Source organism: Panthera leo, chromosome C1, assembly GCF_018350215.1.
Source record: "Panthera leo isolate Ple1 chromosome C1, P.leo_Ple1_pat1.1, whole genome shotgun sequence".
Taxonomy (NCBI): Eukaryota; Metazoa; Chordata; class Mammalia; order Carnivora; family Felidae; genus Panthera; species Panthera leo.
Window position 1 is genome coordinate 70,998,516 of NC_056686.1, and position 16,954 is coordinate 71,015,469.

A 16,954-nucleotide genomic window follows, 5' to 3' on the forward strand; every position below is an offset into this window, starting at 1 on the left:
AATGAGAACCCAGGTATTCTGAATTTCAATCTAGCGCTTTCTTTAAGATGGCTGTCATGTACATTTGCATGGGTGGTGAACTGAAGAACTCTAAGTGTGCCAACCATACTGTGGACATGCATATACATTAGTACAGTTTCCTGATAGTAGTAAAGTTCTAACAAAATTAGGGTATCAGATGCTTTTCCAACAGATGCAAGTTGAGTATCGTAAGGAAGGGATAGCAGTTTTCCCTACTTTTTTCAATATAACCGTATACTAATATAGAATGCACAGGCTCTAATCTCAGTAACAAATACAACACAGATGGTTTATGCAAATTTGAATTGTGCAAACTTGAAGTTGCTGATATAGAAAATTTTTATAAAGTTTTGCTGTACAAAATTGCAACTCTCTAAAAAGCTGGCAAGAACTGCATATCCCAAGACTGGCTGACCCCAGTGAATCGCAAACTGTGCTCATGGATTGCATGCAAAGGCACTGCATTGTATACAGTGACCCACACTCTTACCGATGTCCCCTGGAACCTCCACGTGTGATTTTGGTGACCATTATGCAATTGCTTGCACTATTAAACCTTTAGCTCAGAAGTAATCTATGATAAAACACTCTGAACTCGTAATCATTGCCATTAATAGTTTGCCATCTGTTAATTTAGGAGCAAGCACACTCTAAAAGGCACTGGTGAGGATGCTGTAAAAATAAAATACAGCATTAGGGCCCCAAAAAACCCAACCCCCACAGCAACAGCATCTCCCATTCTAACACTATTCTGTGAAAACTGGTCTTAAATTATGAGTGTTTTACATTATGTGTTCAGGAGAGCATCACTCACACGAAATGCAGTTTCCCTTACTTAAAAAAATTTTCAGGTCTTTAAGTGATTTTAACCCCTATGCCTATGCCTGAACGACAGTGTGTAAAATTGGAAGGAGCCCTGGGGTTTCCAATTTAATATCACATTTAGTGGTCCACCAACGGGATATAATTCTTTGACAAGCATTCCAGAAGTCAGATCTGTGTTTTCAAGTTTTAAATTCTTTTTAGTTCACCATGAGATGGATCATCATGTAGAATAACACCTTGGTTATTTTTATTCCAGGTTCTAATAGGGCTTGAGATTTTCATTAAGTCACGTTCACGGTGTCTTCACAGGCTTAACATCATTATGGTTATTCAATCAATTAAAAGAGGGCCAAGCATTCTTCTCCCCCACCCTGAATGATTAAAGAATTAATGGGCTAATAAGCACAAAATACTTTCAACCTTGTGAAATTAGTCTACAGACTTGGGGCATGACATGCCCTATAGCGTGTGGGGTGGCATCAGAAGAACACAGCTGTACCACCTGCCTCCATGTCTCCCCTACCCCCCACTACCTGATGCTGATACAATTGACTTCACCTCATCCTGGATCCTGAGTCATCCGATCATGGGCTGTGCACATGATCAGTATGCCTGGTAAAACAGGGGCAGCGAAATTTCTAAATTTTGATTGTTAGCGTTTATTAAAAGCATCAAAGGGCTGATTGTGAGGGCAATTAGAGCTCTGTTAGAGGTTTACATTTATTCTGTGGTTCAGTATTGTTTGTATTTGGAATTACACAAATGGAGGCCATAATCATCTCAGTGCTTAGGGCGTCTAAAGATCACATTATGGCCCAAGTCTACCACTCACTTCAAAAAATATTTCACCAAAAAATTTCACCAATTTATTTCCAAAAATTCTCTCTTTCCAAGCAGGCAATCTTCACAAAGAACCAAATCCTCTCACCAACACAGAGATATGTGAACACCTTGGGCAGTGCTACAAATCTAAGGAAATTGAATCCTGTTTGGCTAGGGAGGAACCCAAGCTTTGAGTCAAGGGTTGGTCTGAAAAGGTCTAGGTCGAGCTTTTAGAACCATCATCTCAATGACTTGCAGGTAAGCTTGGGGTCCTAGGCTTGAGGGGAAAGGCGTTCGTTCTTCGTTTTTTTCTCCAACTAAGAGATGCACCTGCCATGCTCTAGGGGAGCCCTGTGACCCTTGCCACTTGTCAATTCCAAATATACATGACCTCTCTACTCTTGAACCATCACTGAGATATGAGTGTGCACATAAAAACAAAAGCTGTATATTTCCATCATGAATTTCCCACACTTGGATCCCCTCCAGACACTATTCTGAACACTACATTCTGCTGCAGGGTACTAAAAACAGTGCTTTCCTCAAAATAAAACCTTTAAAGATCCCTTAGTAGCTATTCAGGGACTGGGATTCAATTTCAATCCTCCACCCTTTGGCCAGCTGTAGATTCGAGATGCTTACATAAAACATTGAGAGTATGTACTTCACAGCAAATTTGATTTTTCTTCTGCAATAGATATGTGTGTTATAGTTACCACAGACTATATTTTTACTTAGAAAATACACAAAGCAATAATGCACCTCAACAAGAGAGAACAAATTCTTTATTTAATTTTATAGGTGTTCTTGATATAAGCTTCAGATATACTCCACTTACTACATGGAGTTTGTGACATCTACACCTTCAAATCATAATACTCTCTATTTTAGGCCATTATATCTAAAAGCATGACTTTTCAAATCCTTTTATTACAAGTAGTTCTTGCACATAAATGTTACATCACAATAGCAAAAAAAATGTAAACTTCTTTTGCAAACTACATAAATATTATAATATCTGCCTTGAAGTTATTCTTGTTTTAAAATCAGAATATATTCTAAATGCTTTATATAAAAAACTTTGGTCAGTAGCCTGTGTGTCTGAAGCTTTTTATTTTTCTTACTGACTTGCCTTTCATGTTGCTTACGTATTTGAAGGTGAAAATTTTAAAAGAGAACTCAGATCAAAATTCAGTCCATATGTAAGACAAGTACCAGAAACATGTCAATAACTGTAAGCAAAATATGAAATGTGAAAATTATTCCATATACTAAAATCCGACAAGCCACCAGTGGTATGGAGTTAACTGAAAATAAGGACTCAAGTCAAGCTCATATATGGTCCTATATGAAAGGAATTCAGGCCCACTTATCAATATACCTTTTACTTTGCTATATGTCTGTTTGCAAATGAATCACCTCTTTTTCTTTTCTTTTAGAGCACAACAGGTCATTTCTACAGCTATAGTTCTAGACTGAAAAGCCTAGATGGCCAGTGAATTTATTTCACTACCACTGTCCTTGAGGTCTGTAACTACAAATTAGAAATGTATAAACACACAGATGTGTATACACACCCATGCACACTTCGGCGATCACATCAAGGCCTTTTTTTCTGCTCTAAGTTTCTAACATTTACCTTTTTTTTTGTTTCTAAGTAAATCTTCTTCCTCAAAATGTTCTTTCATTTAAAAATCAAGTCTAATCTGGAGCCCTTACTGATTTGTTTTTCTGAGATTCCTATTGAACACCTAGCTACTGGCCACGGTTTCTTTGAGGAAACAAATATAGCTGAAGCATTTAAAAAATTTTAAATGCATGCAGAAAGAACTACATAGGCTTTCCAAGCAGCTATAGCAAGTGGCTCAAGTAACATCGTTATTTATCTTGGTCTAAGCCCTTTAACAACATCCTTTTAAAGCACAAAGAGAATGGCTACAAGATGGCGGCAGGGCCCAGAATGGTCCTCTGAGTGGTTCACAGGACATCACTCAGGAATCTGCTGTGCTGTCTTCCCTCTTTTGTGCATTTTCTCTAAATGCGCTGTGTTCCCTCTTTACTGCTCATGCTTTTAAACTATGTAAAGTGATTTTTAAAAAATCTGCCAGTGATTAATTTAGACCTCAAATAACACTGTAGGTGGGTGTTGTCAGAGACAGGCAGCCATTCTTAACAGCTCCTCTCCCAGAGGAGGCCTGGGTGGGCACAGGGACACCCACAGCTTAGGAACTGCTCTTGTTGCAGACCGTGCCTTGACTGATACTGTCTTCCTTATACTGGCTGCTCGTGTCGCTCCTGCTGAGGATGGTGGAGGGGATGCGGGAGGGGCGTCTCTCCGGGTTCTTCTCCTGAAAGAAGCAGCAGATCATCTTCTTCATGGTGCTGTACATGTCCTCGTCTTTGTAGGAGTAGATGATGGGGTTCATGACGGAGTTGAGCAGCGCCAGCAGCAGGAACCACCTTTTCACGTGCTGCACGCCACACTGCGTGCAGTTGAGGCCATCCAGCAGCAGAACCACCAGGCCCGGGGTCCAGCACACGACGAAGGCCCCTGCAGTGACAGAAAAGGAAGCCGGCCTGCTTATTTAGATTTCTTCTCACCCGGCCTTCAGTCAGCGGCATCAAGGGACCTTAAGGATTTGTTTTGACAACTGCAAAGCAAACTTCCACGCTTCCTCTGAGCACTTGAGACCTGGGCTCGTTAGAGGCAAACAGCTGGGCACGTCCTTGCCTATTAACCATGTTCTCTTTCGACTCCTTACCGGCTTACCCGGGACTCCTAATTAGGGGCTCACATTTACCTCCCTCCTGCTAAGCACTACTCGTACCTTCTCTCCGTCAGTTCTCTGAACCACACTAGAAGGCTGCTGCAGTCATGACACACACTTTGCAGAGGAGAAAACGAGGCCAAATTCCAGGAGTCTGTGTGGGGAGGCCTCACACCTCTGCTGTTCGCTGGATCAGATGTTCTGGGGTGCCTGGGTGGCTCAGTAGGAGAAGTATCCGACTTCGGCTCAGGTCATGATCTCGCCACTCGTGAGTTCGAGCCCTAATTCAGGCTCTACGCTGACAGCTCAGAGCCTGGAGCCTGCTTCGGATTCTGTGTCTACCCCTCAATCTGCTTCTCCCCCACTCACGTGCTCTCTCAAAAATTAATAAACATTAGGAATTTAAATCAGATGTTCTGAATGTTTTCCTGACAATAAGACACACTGCATCTGTGGCATTCTCCTGGTCTCTTAAGTCACCTGTTCACAAATTGTATTCTTTATAAAACTATGTTGACAGAAAGCACTGTCTGCTTTTTGATATATTCATAGGCCATCTACTTAATACTCTGCTCTGGATTAGGTTTTTGTTTTTGTTGTTGTCAGAAAGAAATCTGTTTCATGATGACATAGAAATGTGCTTGTAGCCAATTTATTTAGCACAATTTTAGCACCAAGTGCACACGAAGGGTAATCTCTTCTGAGTCGCCAGATATCTGATCATACTTAGCTTACCACTAAGCTTTCTTTTTTTTTTTTTTAATTTTTTTAACGTTTATTTTTGAGACAGAGAGAGACAGAGCATGAATGGGGGAGGGTCAGAGAGAGGGAGACACAGAATCTGAAACAGGCTCCAGGCTCTGAGCTGTCAGCACAGAGCCCGATGCGGGGCTCGAACTCACGGACTGCGAGATCATGACCTGAGCCGAAGTCGGCCGCTTAACCGACTGAGCCACCCAGGCGCCCCACCACTAAGCTTTCTGACATGTTTTTCCTAAAATATGAGACACAGGTTCAAAATTCCCTTAGTTGCCATAACCTCAGATAACAGTGACAGCTCACATTTATACAATGCTTACTATGAGTGAGGTGCTGGTGTAAATACTTTTCCTCTATTAATTCACAGAACCACACTGTGAGGTAGACACTGTTATCATCCTCAGGAAACTGAGGCACAAGAGAAGTAACCAGCTCACCATCAGATAGCTTATAAGTAAGTAGGTCACCATCAAACATCTAATTTTGAACGTTGGCAGTTATTCTCCATATGGTTTCTTTTCCCCAAAGTCCTTATCATTTCTAAATGTTCTTGCTTATCCATTCGATAAACATTCATTGTGAGCTAACAATGTGCCAGGAACTGTACTAGGCACTGAATGAGGCAAGGACTATGCATCCGGGAGCTAAAGTGCTACTGAGGAGACAGAATAAACAAGCAAGTCTGTAATCATATCACCAACTAGTTATTCCTACTGGTTAGAATTAGTCCTAGACGGTATCCCTCTTGTCGCTTTATCTTCATTCTGAGAGATACAATAGGCAAGTCAAGTCAAGAGTTGTAAAAAGGCCGGGTAAGGCTGTGAAATGCCATGAACTTTGGGGTCAGAAAGGTGTGCCCAGCTCCTCACTTTATGAACTCCATGAATGAGGCAAATCACTGTGCTTCTCTGGGCCATTCCCTCATGTACAAAAGAAGGGTAACACTCCTGACTGTGTGGGTGGTTGTGAGGGGTCAGAAGTAATGGAAAGTGGTTCCTAACATGGAGTTGGGTTCACCAAGTAGTGATTATCATCAGATGCTTTGTCAAAGACATCTGCCAAATTAGATGTTTAGGAGTTATCAGGAGGGTTTAATTCCCCATTTCCTAATTCCAGCTCACCAAGGCTTCCCTTTTCATTCCCTCCTGTATCATTTTTGGTCTGGCTGACATATGTGAATAAAGACCTTGGAGATAAGAGATCAGAGACTGGCTGCTAACATTCACTTACTGTACGACTCTGGGAGACCCATGTCATCTGGCTGGGGTTCGGTTTCCTAAGCCATAAACTGAGGACTGTAGGCATGTTTTGGGTTTTTCAAATTTAGGGCCAGGACATCTTCGTGGGCATGCAATCAATTTAATGGATTTGGACAAGTTTGGGGATTTTTAAATGAAAGAATGGAATGGAATAGCTCAGAGCGTATGTACAGACCAAGGGAAGTTCTGTTTCATGCAATGTTTCAGTTTTACATACCATGTTTTCTGTGTGTATTTGTTATGAAGTAAACTATATTATTTCTGACTGTTGGGCTTTGTCAGAAAGTTTGAAAAATGTTAGTGTAGATAATCTTTAAGGCCCCATCCAGCTCCAACGGTCTCTATTTCCCATAACGGTAACATTTTTTGTTCTCTGCTATTCCCAAGAGAGCATTACTATGTTGTCAAGAGACAAGAACTAAAAACACCAGACATCAAAAGCTGTAGCTGCCAATTTTGATGTGAAGACTCCTTTCTGTGTGAAATTGCATGATTCCAAAGAAATCCCGGTAGGAGGGTTCCAAGATCCTTGTGTTAATGGGAAAGAGGGGAAAATATTGATTAACTTTATACTTTGTTAAATATGCATGTCAAAATTTAATAGAGTATATAACTTCCAAACCAATGGAAGGGGAAGAATGGAACCAAAGGAAAGGAAAAAAAAAAAGATCTCAATAAAAAAAAAGCGGGGGGGCGGGTAGTGGATACGGTCAAACATAGCAAAGTAGGACAAATAAAGAACAAAAGAAGATACTGGAAATGAATCTAAAACACTGATAACCAAACTCAATGTTAATTGTGGTATTGTTTTTTTAAAAACAGGCGAACCTAAACAATTTGATGTCGAATATTACATCCATATGTGGTAAAACCAAAAGGGAAAGCAAGACGATTAACATAAAATTTAGGATACGGTTACTTCTATAGGAGAGAGGGTCACTGGGGTAGGACACATAGGCCATGCTAAAGATATTGGTAACGTTCTATTACACTGGGTGGCAAGTACACAGGTATTCTTTAAGTTTTTTGTTTTTTTTATTCTTTTAAGTGTTATTCTTTGTACTGTAGATATATCTTATATAATTTTGTCTGAATGATATATTTCACACAAACACATACACATGTCAAAAAAGGATAAAAGTAAATTGCCAACATCTTTTCCTAAAAACTGTTTTATTTTTTACATTTTTTCCCTAATGTTTATTTATTTTTGAGAGAGAGACAGAGAGAGAGAGAATGAGCACAAGAGGGGCAGAGAGAGGGAGACACGAAATTAGAAACAGGCTCCAGGCTCTGAGCTGTCACAGCACAGAGCCTGATGTGGGGTTCGAACCTACCAGCCGTGAGATCATGAAACTAGCTGAAGTAGGACGTTTACCACTAAGCCGCCCAGGTACCCTTGAAAACAGTTTTTAAAATGGGATTTTTTTTTTTTAAATCATAAAAGTTTTTTGTTTTTTTTCCCCCAGCATGAAACTCTGGTTTAGATTAGTCAGGGGACCTGAAGACTCTAAATAAATCTCCAAAGTGATGCCTTGTTTGTCATAATGCAGTGACTCATATATATTCTCCCTTTGTATTGAATTGCATAAAACAATTCATTCAATCAACACTTGCCAAACCTTTCATTGAGCAATGATTATAAGAATTTTATATGTTCTAAGAATTTTGTATGAATTAACCATTTACTCTTCATGACAACCTAATTAGTATTATTAACACTATCTAAAAATACCAATGCTACTCTCATTTTAAACCTAAGGAAACTGGAGCATAGAGAAGCAAGGTAAAATGTTCAAAGCCACACTGCTCATAAATGGAAGAGCCAGGATTTAAACCCAGGCATCCTGGTACCAGAGCCTGTGCTCTTGTCCACATGCTAGGCTGTTCAGCAATGGACACAGAATCTTATTACTAGAGTGATGGGGAAGGCAGAAGGGTAGTTTTAGCCTGTGAAGCTCCATTTATGGTATGTCATGTCTGACTGTAAAGCTGCATATGTCATGATTAAGTCATTCTTTGGTTTGCTAGCATAAAGATTTCCTGGCGGGTGGGCAGGCAGGCAGGCAGGGAGGAAGGGAGGAAGGAAGGAAGGCAGAGAGGAAGAGAGGGAGGGAGAAAGGAAGGAAGGGAGGATGGAGGAAAGGATGGAAGGAAGGGAGAGAGGGAAGAAGGGAGGAAGGAAAGTAGGGAAGAAGGGAAGGAGGGAAGAAAGAAGGAATGGAGGAAGGGACGCGAGGAAAGAAGGGAGAAAGAATTCCAACAAAAATATAGGCTGGCCGCAGGAGTAAGAAGAAACAAAAATCTGCTGACCTTTTCTTTATACTGTTTCCAAGAACAACAGAATGCAAGCCTTCTTTGACGGAGCAGCCGAAACACCCTGAGCTGCCAGAGAACCCGTGCTTCGGCATGCCGTCTGAGGTGATGGCTGCACACAGGGCAATAAGCCTGGGAAACACGCCGCTTCCTGACTCCTCCACTCGGCAGCCAAGTTCTCCCACCAAACACATCTCAGGGTAGATGCACGGTTTACCTAGCAGTTCGTTCTTTGGTGGGGGAGGCGGTTAATGTAGGTCGACAGCTAGTTATGGGGCCCCAAAACAATTTAAAAGGAGAAGAACATGTTAGGAATGGTTTTGGCCTTGGGAATCTGTCATCTTGGAGAATTCCTACAGAATGAAGGAGATGTCAAAAACAAACAGATGGGCAACTGGCCTATTCCTTAAAAAGGGGACAGATGATGGACCCTGGGAAATATAGATCAGTCAGTCCCCTATCAAGTTCCAAAAAGTTTTGGAAAAAAAGGCTAACACAAATGTTTTTTGAGTATTTAAACTCAATGCTCAGACCATGCCAGCTGGGAATAAGCAGAGTTTTCAAAGAGAGGTCAGGACAAGTCCTAAACACTTTTTTTTTTTTTTTTTTTTTTTTTTAATCAGGCATTAACAAATAGGAATGGATCCAAGGTGTCTATTTGGGAACCAGTGGAAAGAAAATCAAGTATGTTCCCCTTGGAGAAGAAAAGGCTTAGGAAAGACATGATGTGCTAACCACCTCAAAAGCCTGAAAGACCATCATGTAGAAAAAGAAAGTGCAGGGGCGCCTAGGTGGCTCAGTCGGTTAAGCGTCCAACTTTGGCTCAGGTCATGATCTCACGGTTTGTGGGTTCGAGCCCTGCGTCGGGCTCTGGGCTAACAGCTCAGAGCCCGGAGTCTGCTTCAGATTCTGTGTCTCCCTCTCTCTCTACCCCTCCCCAGCTTGCACTCTGTCTCTCTCTCTCTCTCTCAAAAGTAAATAAAACATTTAAAAAGAAAAGAAGAAGAAAGTGCAGACTTACCCTGTGCCATGGCAAAAGGTCACCCCGAAACAGAGGGAAAAGTACAAAGGGGCAAAATTTGGATGTGATAGTTTTTTCTAAGTAATGAAGCTATTTAGCAGGGGAACCGGTTCTTCAGTGAGCAGAGAGCCTTCCCTCAGCTGACTACCTCCTTTGCCTAGACCATCCTGAGATGTACAAAGTTAAGGGATTTTTCCTAACTGAGAGAGATGGTTAAGTGGCTTCTGAACTCTTTTCCAAGTAGAAAATTGCCACATTCTACGAGACTAGGAATTTCAACCTCTCATAAAATTCAAACAAATTTGACTTGTTTGTTTCCTGGACACAATGATCAGACAGTATGGCTAAAAACTATGGAGATGAATACTTTGAGCTAACTGTTCCCAAACCCAACTGGTCATCCAAATTACCAGGGCAGGTTTTTGATAATGCAGATTCCCTAGTCCCACATCAGACCCAACAGTCAGAACGTCGGGGGTGGGATGTGGAAATCTGTAGGACTCAAAAGTTCCCTGGGGGGTAATTGTGCACAGCCGGTTTTGCAAACCATTTCTCTATGCTGACTCAAAGAGTTTAATCAAGCCGACCCCGTGAGCAAAACTGTAGACTCCACAGATACATAGCAAAAAGTAACTGAAAAGAGAGAGGGGGGGCAGATTTCTTTAAAATAAGCAAATAAGCACCTCTACACATGAATATCTTCAGCTTCCACTTGGAAAAATGTTTGAGCACATCCTATACGTAAATAAACGTACAAACACTAGCAGCGAAGCTGGACTGCAGGCAAGGCGTGCACAGTCCTCCTCTGGCCTCTATGGGCCCTCTGGTTTGCCCTGCCGGGAATGCCTTCCTGCCTCCTAATCCACGGTCTACTTTTCTTTCTAAGCTTAGCTCAATTTCTGCCTCCTCCATGGACCTCCACCTTCATCCAGCCCGCAGTGATCCTTCCTTCTTCTCAGCTCCCGTGGCACTTTCACCGACAACATCCACGTGGCACTGAGCTCGCTGCCTGCCTCATTCACTCTAACATTTCCCGAGAGCTCTGGGCCAGGCAGTGTGCTCAAGGCTTTACACACACCGGTCATTTAACACTCACAGCCCTGTGAGGTTGCCACTCTTACCGTTATCCCAAGCTTACGTATGGTGATTTGAAGTTCAGAGTGGCTCAAGAATTTGTCCTGGGTCCAGAAGCCAACAAATAGAAGAGTCATAATTTGAACCTGGGGCGAACTCCCTCATGCAAACCCCTGGGCACTGGGCTATCCTGGAGGTAGTTTTTTTTTTTTTTTTAATTTTTTTTTTTAACGTTTATTTATTTTTGAGACAGAGAGAGACAGAGCATGAATGGGGGAGGGTCAGAGAGAGGGAGACACAGAATCCGAAACAGGCTCCAGGCTCTGAGCTGTCAGCACAGAGCCCGACGCCGGGCTTGAACCCACGGACCGCGAGATCATGACCTGAGCCGAAGTCCTGCCGCTTAACTGACTGAGCCACCCAAGCGCCCCTGAAGGTAGTTTTTAATACACATGCCCTCTTTCTCAGGCCTGTTGTAAGCTCCCTAAGCATGTGGATCTGCCTCATCACAGTCTGTATTCTCAGGACTAAGTATGAAGCCCCACACTCAGCAGAGAGGAGTCAGTTGAAGGTGACTGAAATTTAGTAAGAGCCCTCCCAGGGCCAGGTACTGCATGAGCTGTTAACATCTGCTGTTGTGAACGGTTGTACAGTCCTGCCCTTCACAGGCTGACAGGCAGGGAACCTGGATGCTATGTGTGATGATTTTGACTGTTGTCACGGAAAGTCTCAGGCGAAGGCAGCCAGTTGAGCTGGGTGTTGAAGGTCAAGACCAGCAGTGCAGAGGTGAGAACAGCATGATGCATTGGGAGAGTTCCAAATAGTTCAGAATGGTTTTAACCCAGAGCTGTGACTGAGGAAGTATGGGTAAAGTCTGACAGATGACACAGGCCAGACCCATGTTGCCGATTCACTGTCATCTTCATACCACACCCCCCACCCCAATACATATACACACACCAGGCACCTCTGAGCAAGGGCCCTGTGGGAAACACTCAGGAGTTGGGATTTATTGTAAAGATCAGACCCCATAAGCCTTTGCCCTCAGGTGTCCACTGTAGTAATGAACTAATTTCTCTCCCAAGTGTCTAGCATGGTATGAGTCATATATCATCCTTGGGAAGATTAGAAATATCTCTACTTTCTGTGGTTCATAAAGGAATCCCATTGAGAAAGCTTAGATCAGAGGTTTTTCAGACTCCATTGCAACTCATTAACGAGCTGTGAAATCAACTTAGTGGGCTGTAACCAGCAATTTTCTAAAAGATGAAATGGCACAGAACAGAAAACATCAGAGTGCAGCAAGTATAGTAAGGGTATGTTTCATGAAACTTGTTTCAGTTACACACAAAAATGTGTGTGTGAACTGGGCCATAATATAGAATGCACACTATTTCTTATTGTGGGTCCTGATTTAAAAAAAAAAAAAAAAAAAGGAAAACCCACTTCTATAGATCAGTGGTTTTTTTCAAGTCAGACTTCCCAAAGGAAACCTCCTGTCAAAGTTCAAAATCCAAACTCCTCTGACTCAAGACAGAGATGGGCAGCAGGGGGTGAGAAGGAGTTGAGTAAAGCCCTTCACAACAGAACCCATGTACCTCTTCATACTACGACCCCCACTCCACACATGTACACACACTGAGGCACCCCTGGGAGCCCCACTGACTGCTGTTTGAAAACGACTGCTGCAGAATGGTAGTTCCTTTAAGGTTTTTGATCAGGGGCATGGATACGTCTTAAATTTTAGAGTGAAGATTTCAGTGCTGGGGATGGACAAGTGGAGCTCAAAGTCTGCATCCGGACCACCTGGCAGGGGTAGGGGCTCTTCAAAGTTCAGATTTCCGGGCCCTCCCCAGACCTACCAAGTGAGAAACTGATGAAAGTAAGATCTGGGCATCTTCAGGTTGAGCCGGCTCCCTGGGGAATGCTTCACTGTAACAAGCATGAGACCCACGGGCCTGGACGGGAGACTCCCCCGAAGACTGGCTACAATTCAGGCGAGAATGGTAAGGATGGGAAGAGCAGTGCTGGCGGAGATGGACAGAAGCAGATGGTTATCAGCAGACGGTAAGGAGGACTGGATGTGAGAACAGAGGGAGAGGAAAGAATCTGGGTGACTGGGTCATATGTGGCTCTGATAACCAGTCAGAGGGGGCAGCAGAGGGACAGGTTTAGAAGGAGACAGGGTCCGGTTTTATATGCATCTGGTGTGTGGACTACCCGTGGCTCCTCCAGCCAGAGACGTGTAGAAGGCTGTTGGCAGCTTGAGAGCTCCAAATTGAAATGTTGACTTAGGAGTCACCAGCAGTGGGTGGCAACTTTGGCCATATGTCCTTCCATTAATAAATATTTACTAAGCAATCACCTACCATGTGCCAGCTACTAAGAGTGAACATTTTCATGATGATTACATTTGCATAACAAATCTAATTTCCTTCTATTGCCGAGTGACAGGTCAGTTACGTTGACAAGAAGCAATTAGGTTTTATTTTAATGAGGCACTATGTTCCTTCAGTACCTGTTTAAGAGACTCGCTAATTGTCCAATTAGACTATAAATGAGCTTTCCTCTGGTAATTAAATAAACTAGTTTCAGTGCCATACTCAAAAACTAGTATCATGAGTTCAATGTTAATTTTTAAAGTACAGTGAATCATATACTAGAATATGCAATTACAGTGCTGAAATGATATTTAATGACTGCAATTTAAGGTAATCAGAAATATCAAATTAAGGAATGTCTAACACTTAGGAAGATAGAATTACAAATGAAAATATTGGTGACAAGTGAAATAAAAGATCTTCCCAAGTCCCTAATCAATATCATGTTAGACAGTCTATAACAGCCCTCCTCTCTTCTTTGGAAGTTTTCAAAATACCTCAAAAAACCTTCTGGTTAATACTTCACCCCCACATTACACAGGACATCGGAAGGAAGAACACCAGTCCATCTAAGAAGAAGGGCCCCTCACGGGACTATACTTAAGATAGTTCAACATTCTTGGGGTTTTCGTGAAAGGATGTGCAGAAGACAAAGACTTCAAGTTGCATGAAACCTGTTCTTCAGGACTCATAGTTTTTTCTATTCCGCTAGTCACGCTTGTAGCCATATTTTCCTCTGTTTAAAAATTCACACGTGCAGGGGCGCCTGGGTGGCTCAGTCGGTTAAGCATTTGACTTTGGCTCAGGTCATGATCTCATGGTTTGGGAGTTTGTGCCCCTCGTCGGGCTCTGTGCTGACAACTCAGAGCCTGGAGCCTGCTTTGGATTCTGTGTCTCCCTCTCTCTCTCTGTCCCTCCCCCGCTGGTGCTCTGTCTCTCTCTCCCCCTCTCTTTCTCAAAAATAAACAAATATTAAAAATTTAAAAAAAAGTCACACATGCCATTAAAAAAAAATCCTGACATGTGAGCGGCACACAAATAAAACATCTATACCAATTAAAGCAATCACTCACACCGAATTGTTGCACTTTGGCACATGGACTACTCATTTCATCACACAGGAGGATGTATTTTAAATATGTTCAGTCTGTTATTCTTTGTTTTCAGTCCAGGAAAAAGTGGCAGGGCACAGGCAATAATGCTAACCTAGTAAGCCACAGGGCTGTCTGATTTACTAAAATAGAAAATTACAACTCTACATAAAAGGTTGCGAACCTCATCCAAGGGAGGCTCTCCTCTTATTTGAAAAGAAATTTTTAAAGTAAAAACTTTAAGGTAAAAAGCTATTCTTGGTCAGAAGTGTTATAATGTTCAAGTCACACATTAACAGAGTATTTAAGTGGGAATGCTCTTGTGGCATCAGGTAATTTGTTCAATGATCTCAAACTAACACTACCAGATGTGGTTTGACTCTAAATTCATATTCGTTTCGCCAGTGTTTCAGAAATCCAATAATTCAGAAAATAGATTGTCACATATGTGAAAGGAATGAAAATATATACTTTCAGTAAACCTATTTTTACTACAGAAAGCAAGAAAACGCTAAGACACTTCAAATAGAAGATGAGCAGTTAAGCATTCCACAAATGATTCATTTAACACTATTGTCACTTCTGCTTGGCCTTTTGACTCTAACAACTGGTTTTAGACACTTGTTTTAAATTTGTGGCCAGCTTTGGAAAACTGAAAATCTCAGTGCCCAGGGGTGACGAGATAAAATTTAAAGGAGAGACATAGCAGCTAGAACCACAGCCTATACCTAATTCTAGTGTTTAACTCTGGGCCACAGCTGGAAATCATAAACTGAATAAGCAAGAAACACCATCTCCACCTCCAGACTCCACTTTAAGCATAATATGTATGGACTAACAATACCTCAGAACCTCACTAGTATATCAAGAACTCTCTAGCATCTAAGAAAAGGTGTGAGGTCAGCTGTGTGTATTGAGAGAGTGACAGCTATTTGCTTGGTATGATTTTAAAGATGGAAAGATCCCAACTAGTCTGCCCAAGGATCTGAAATTCTTGCTGGAGTCATTCCTTCAGATTAGAAAGGTCTCTGTTGCACCCTACCTAAAAATGTTAACATTATTAAGCTACAGGCATAGAATATTTTATCACACAAACTGTCATTAGCACAGAGCGGGGTTCTGAGAGGACGTTAAAGGAGTATCTTTGATGGGGTTGAACATTTTCAAAACGAGGGTTGAACATTTTCTAAAGTATGGGACACTGCATAGAAAAGTTGACTTGCGTAGAATATGAGATTCTGGATGAAATACCAGATGGCACAAAATACCATTCTGAATTCAGAGGAAGGGAACAGGAATTAGTAGGAGCAGCACTTGACTTAGAGAAAGTTGGGCCTGGAAGAGCAACAGCATGTTATAGCTTAGGACTTACAATGTCATGACGCAAGAGCCGTCACCCTCCTTCCTATGCCCCTGGCTGCCATCATTAATCCACCACAATACCTGCTTCTGAATCCACATATGGCCTCCAATCCTTCCTTCACAGCACAGCTCTAAGCTGCCTCTAGCAATCAGATGGAATTTGCCTTTGGGAGGAAACCCACTTAACCATCCTGTTATAGTAAAAAGAGGATAGGCTGGAGATTAAGCAGACACTGAGTTGACTACGGGCGAATCCATTCACCTTCCTGGGCCTCCTACCAGTTTCTAAGCTATGGAATGATACTGATTTGACAGGATTTTTGTGAAAATGTCATGAGATCATGCATGGAGTGTCCAACACAGAAACTCCCCAGAAAATGGTAGTTCTGACTACTCAGTGTTGCTTATTTCCCCTGCTGTGCTTCCTAAGGCAATTCATAAACACAATCTGGTAGAACACTTCAGTCGCTGCTGTGCACGCGCATGCACGCGTACTCACACACACACACGATTTATGATGCTCGGTCCTATTCGCATCTGGCTGCCCTGCTAGCCCGATCCTCAAGATCCCTTTTGCGTCTTATTCAACTTGGGATACCCAGTGCTTAGCCAAGCACCATATATACAGTACTTACCAAAAGCTCGCTACATGAAGGAGTAAGGGATCTCAATCCGAGTCCAGACCCTAGAGTATGCTTCTTAAAAGGTCGTTATGTTTCTCTGCTCCCAATTTCTTTACCTGTATACTAATGGAATTGGACTAGAATGACCTGCAAGGTTCCTTTTGGCCCTCACATTTGATAGTCTGAGTTGCACGCAGAGCTTCCTTCAGTCATGGCCAATGTGTAGTCCCAAGTAACTGAACAGAAAAGCAAATACGGATGCTCTCTACGGTGCCAAGTGAGAGAGAGAATTTTATGGTAAATCTAAGGTGCATGTTACATGATTCCAGCAGAAACTGGTGTCTAGGTGGGGACGCCCAGAATGCTCTCAGATACCAATGTTTATTCAATTAATATATGGTGAGCACTTAAGTGTCATGCGCTATGCTAATCACTATGCTAGCACTATGCTAATCACTGGGAATAGCAAGACAAAGGAGACAGAGGAGTAACTCATTACCAAGCAGGGTGTGCACAAGAAACTGTAAGAGCATACTGCCTGACGGTCTTCACAAGAGTTGAAGTTGACCCTGTTCTCTACAGGGTCACCATGGACTGAGTTTTTAAAGTGACAGAAATGTTAAGAATACCCC

The 16,954-nt window shown here is 42.2% G+C and overlaps 1 protein-coding gene across 4 annotated transcripts in view; it reads right to left on the bottom strand.

Moving 5' to 3' along the window:
- Positions 1-2,433: 2,433 nt before the first annotated feature.
- Positions 2,434-16,954, bottom strand: part of LPAR3 (lysophosphatidic acid receptor 3) — a 99,623-nt gene continuing 85,102 nt past the window's right edge. For 3 of the 4 annotated variants that reach the window (XM_042952448.1, XM_042952449.1, XM_042952450.1), the window contains exon 3: positions 2,434-4,219. In XM_042952448.1, coding sequence (XP_042808382.1) covers positions 3,891-4,219 — 329 coding nt within the window. In that variant the 3' untranslated portion in view covers positions 2,434-3,890. The remainder of the gene's footprint in view (positions 4,220-16,954) is intronic. The other variant, XR_006206212.1, reaches the window with a different exon arrangement.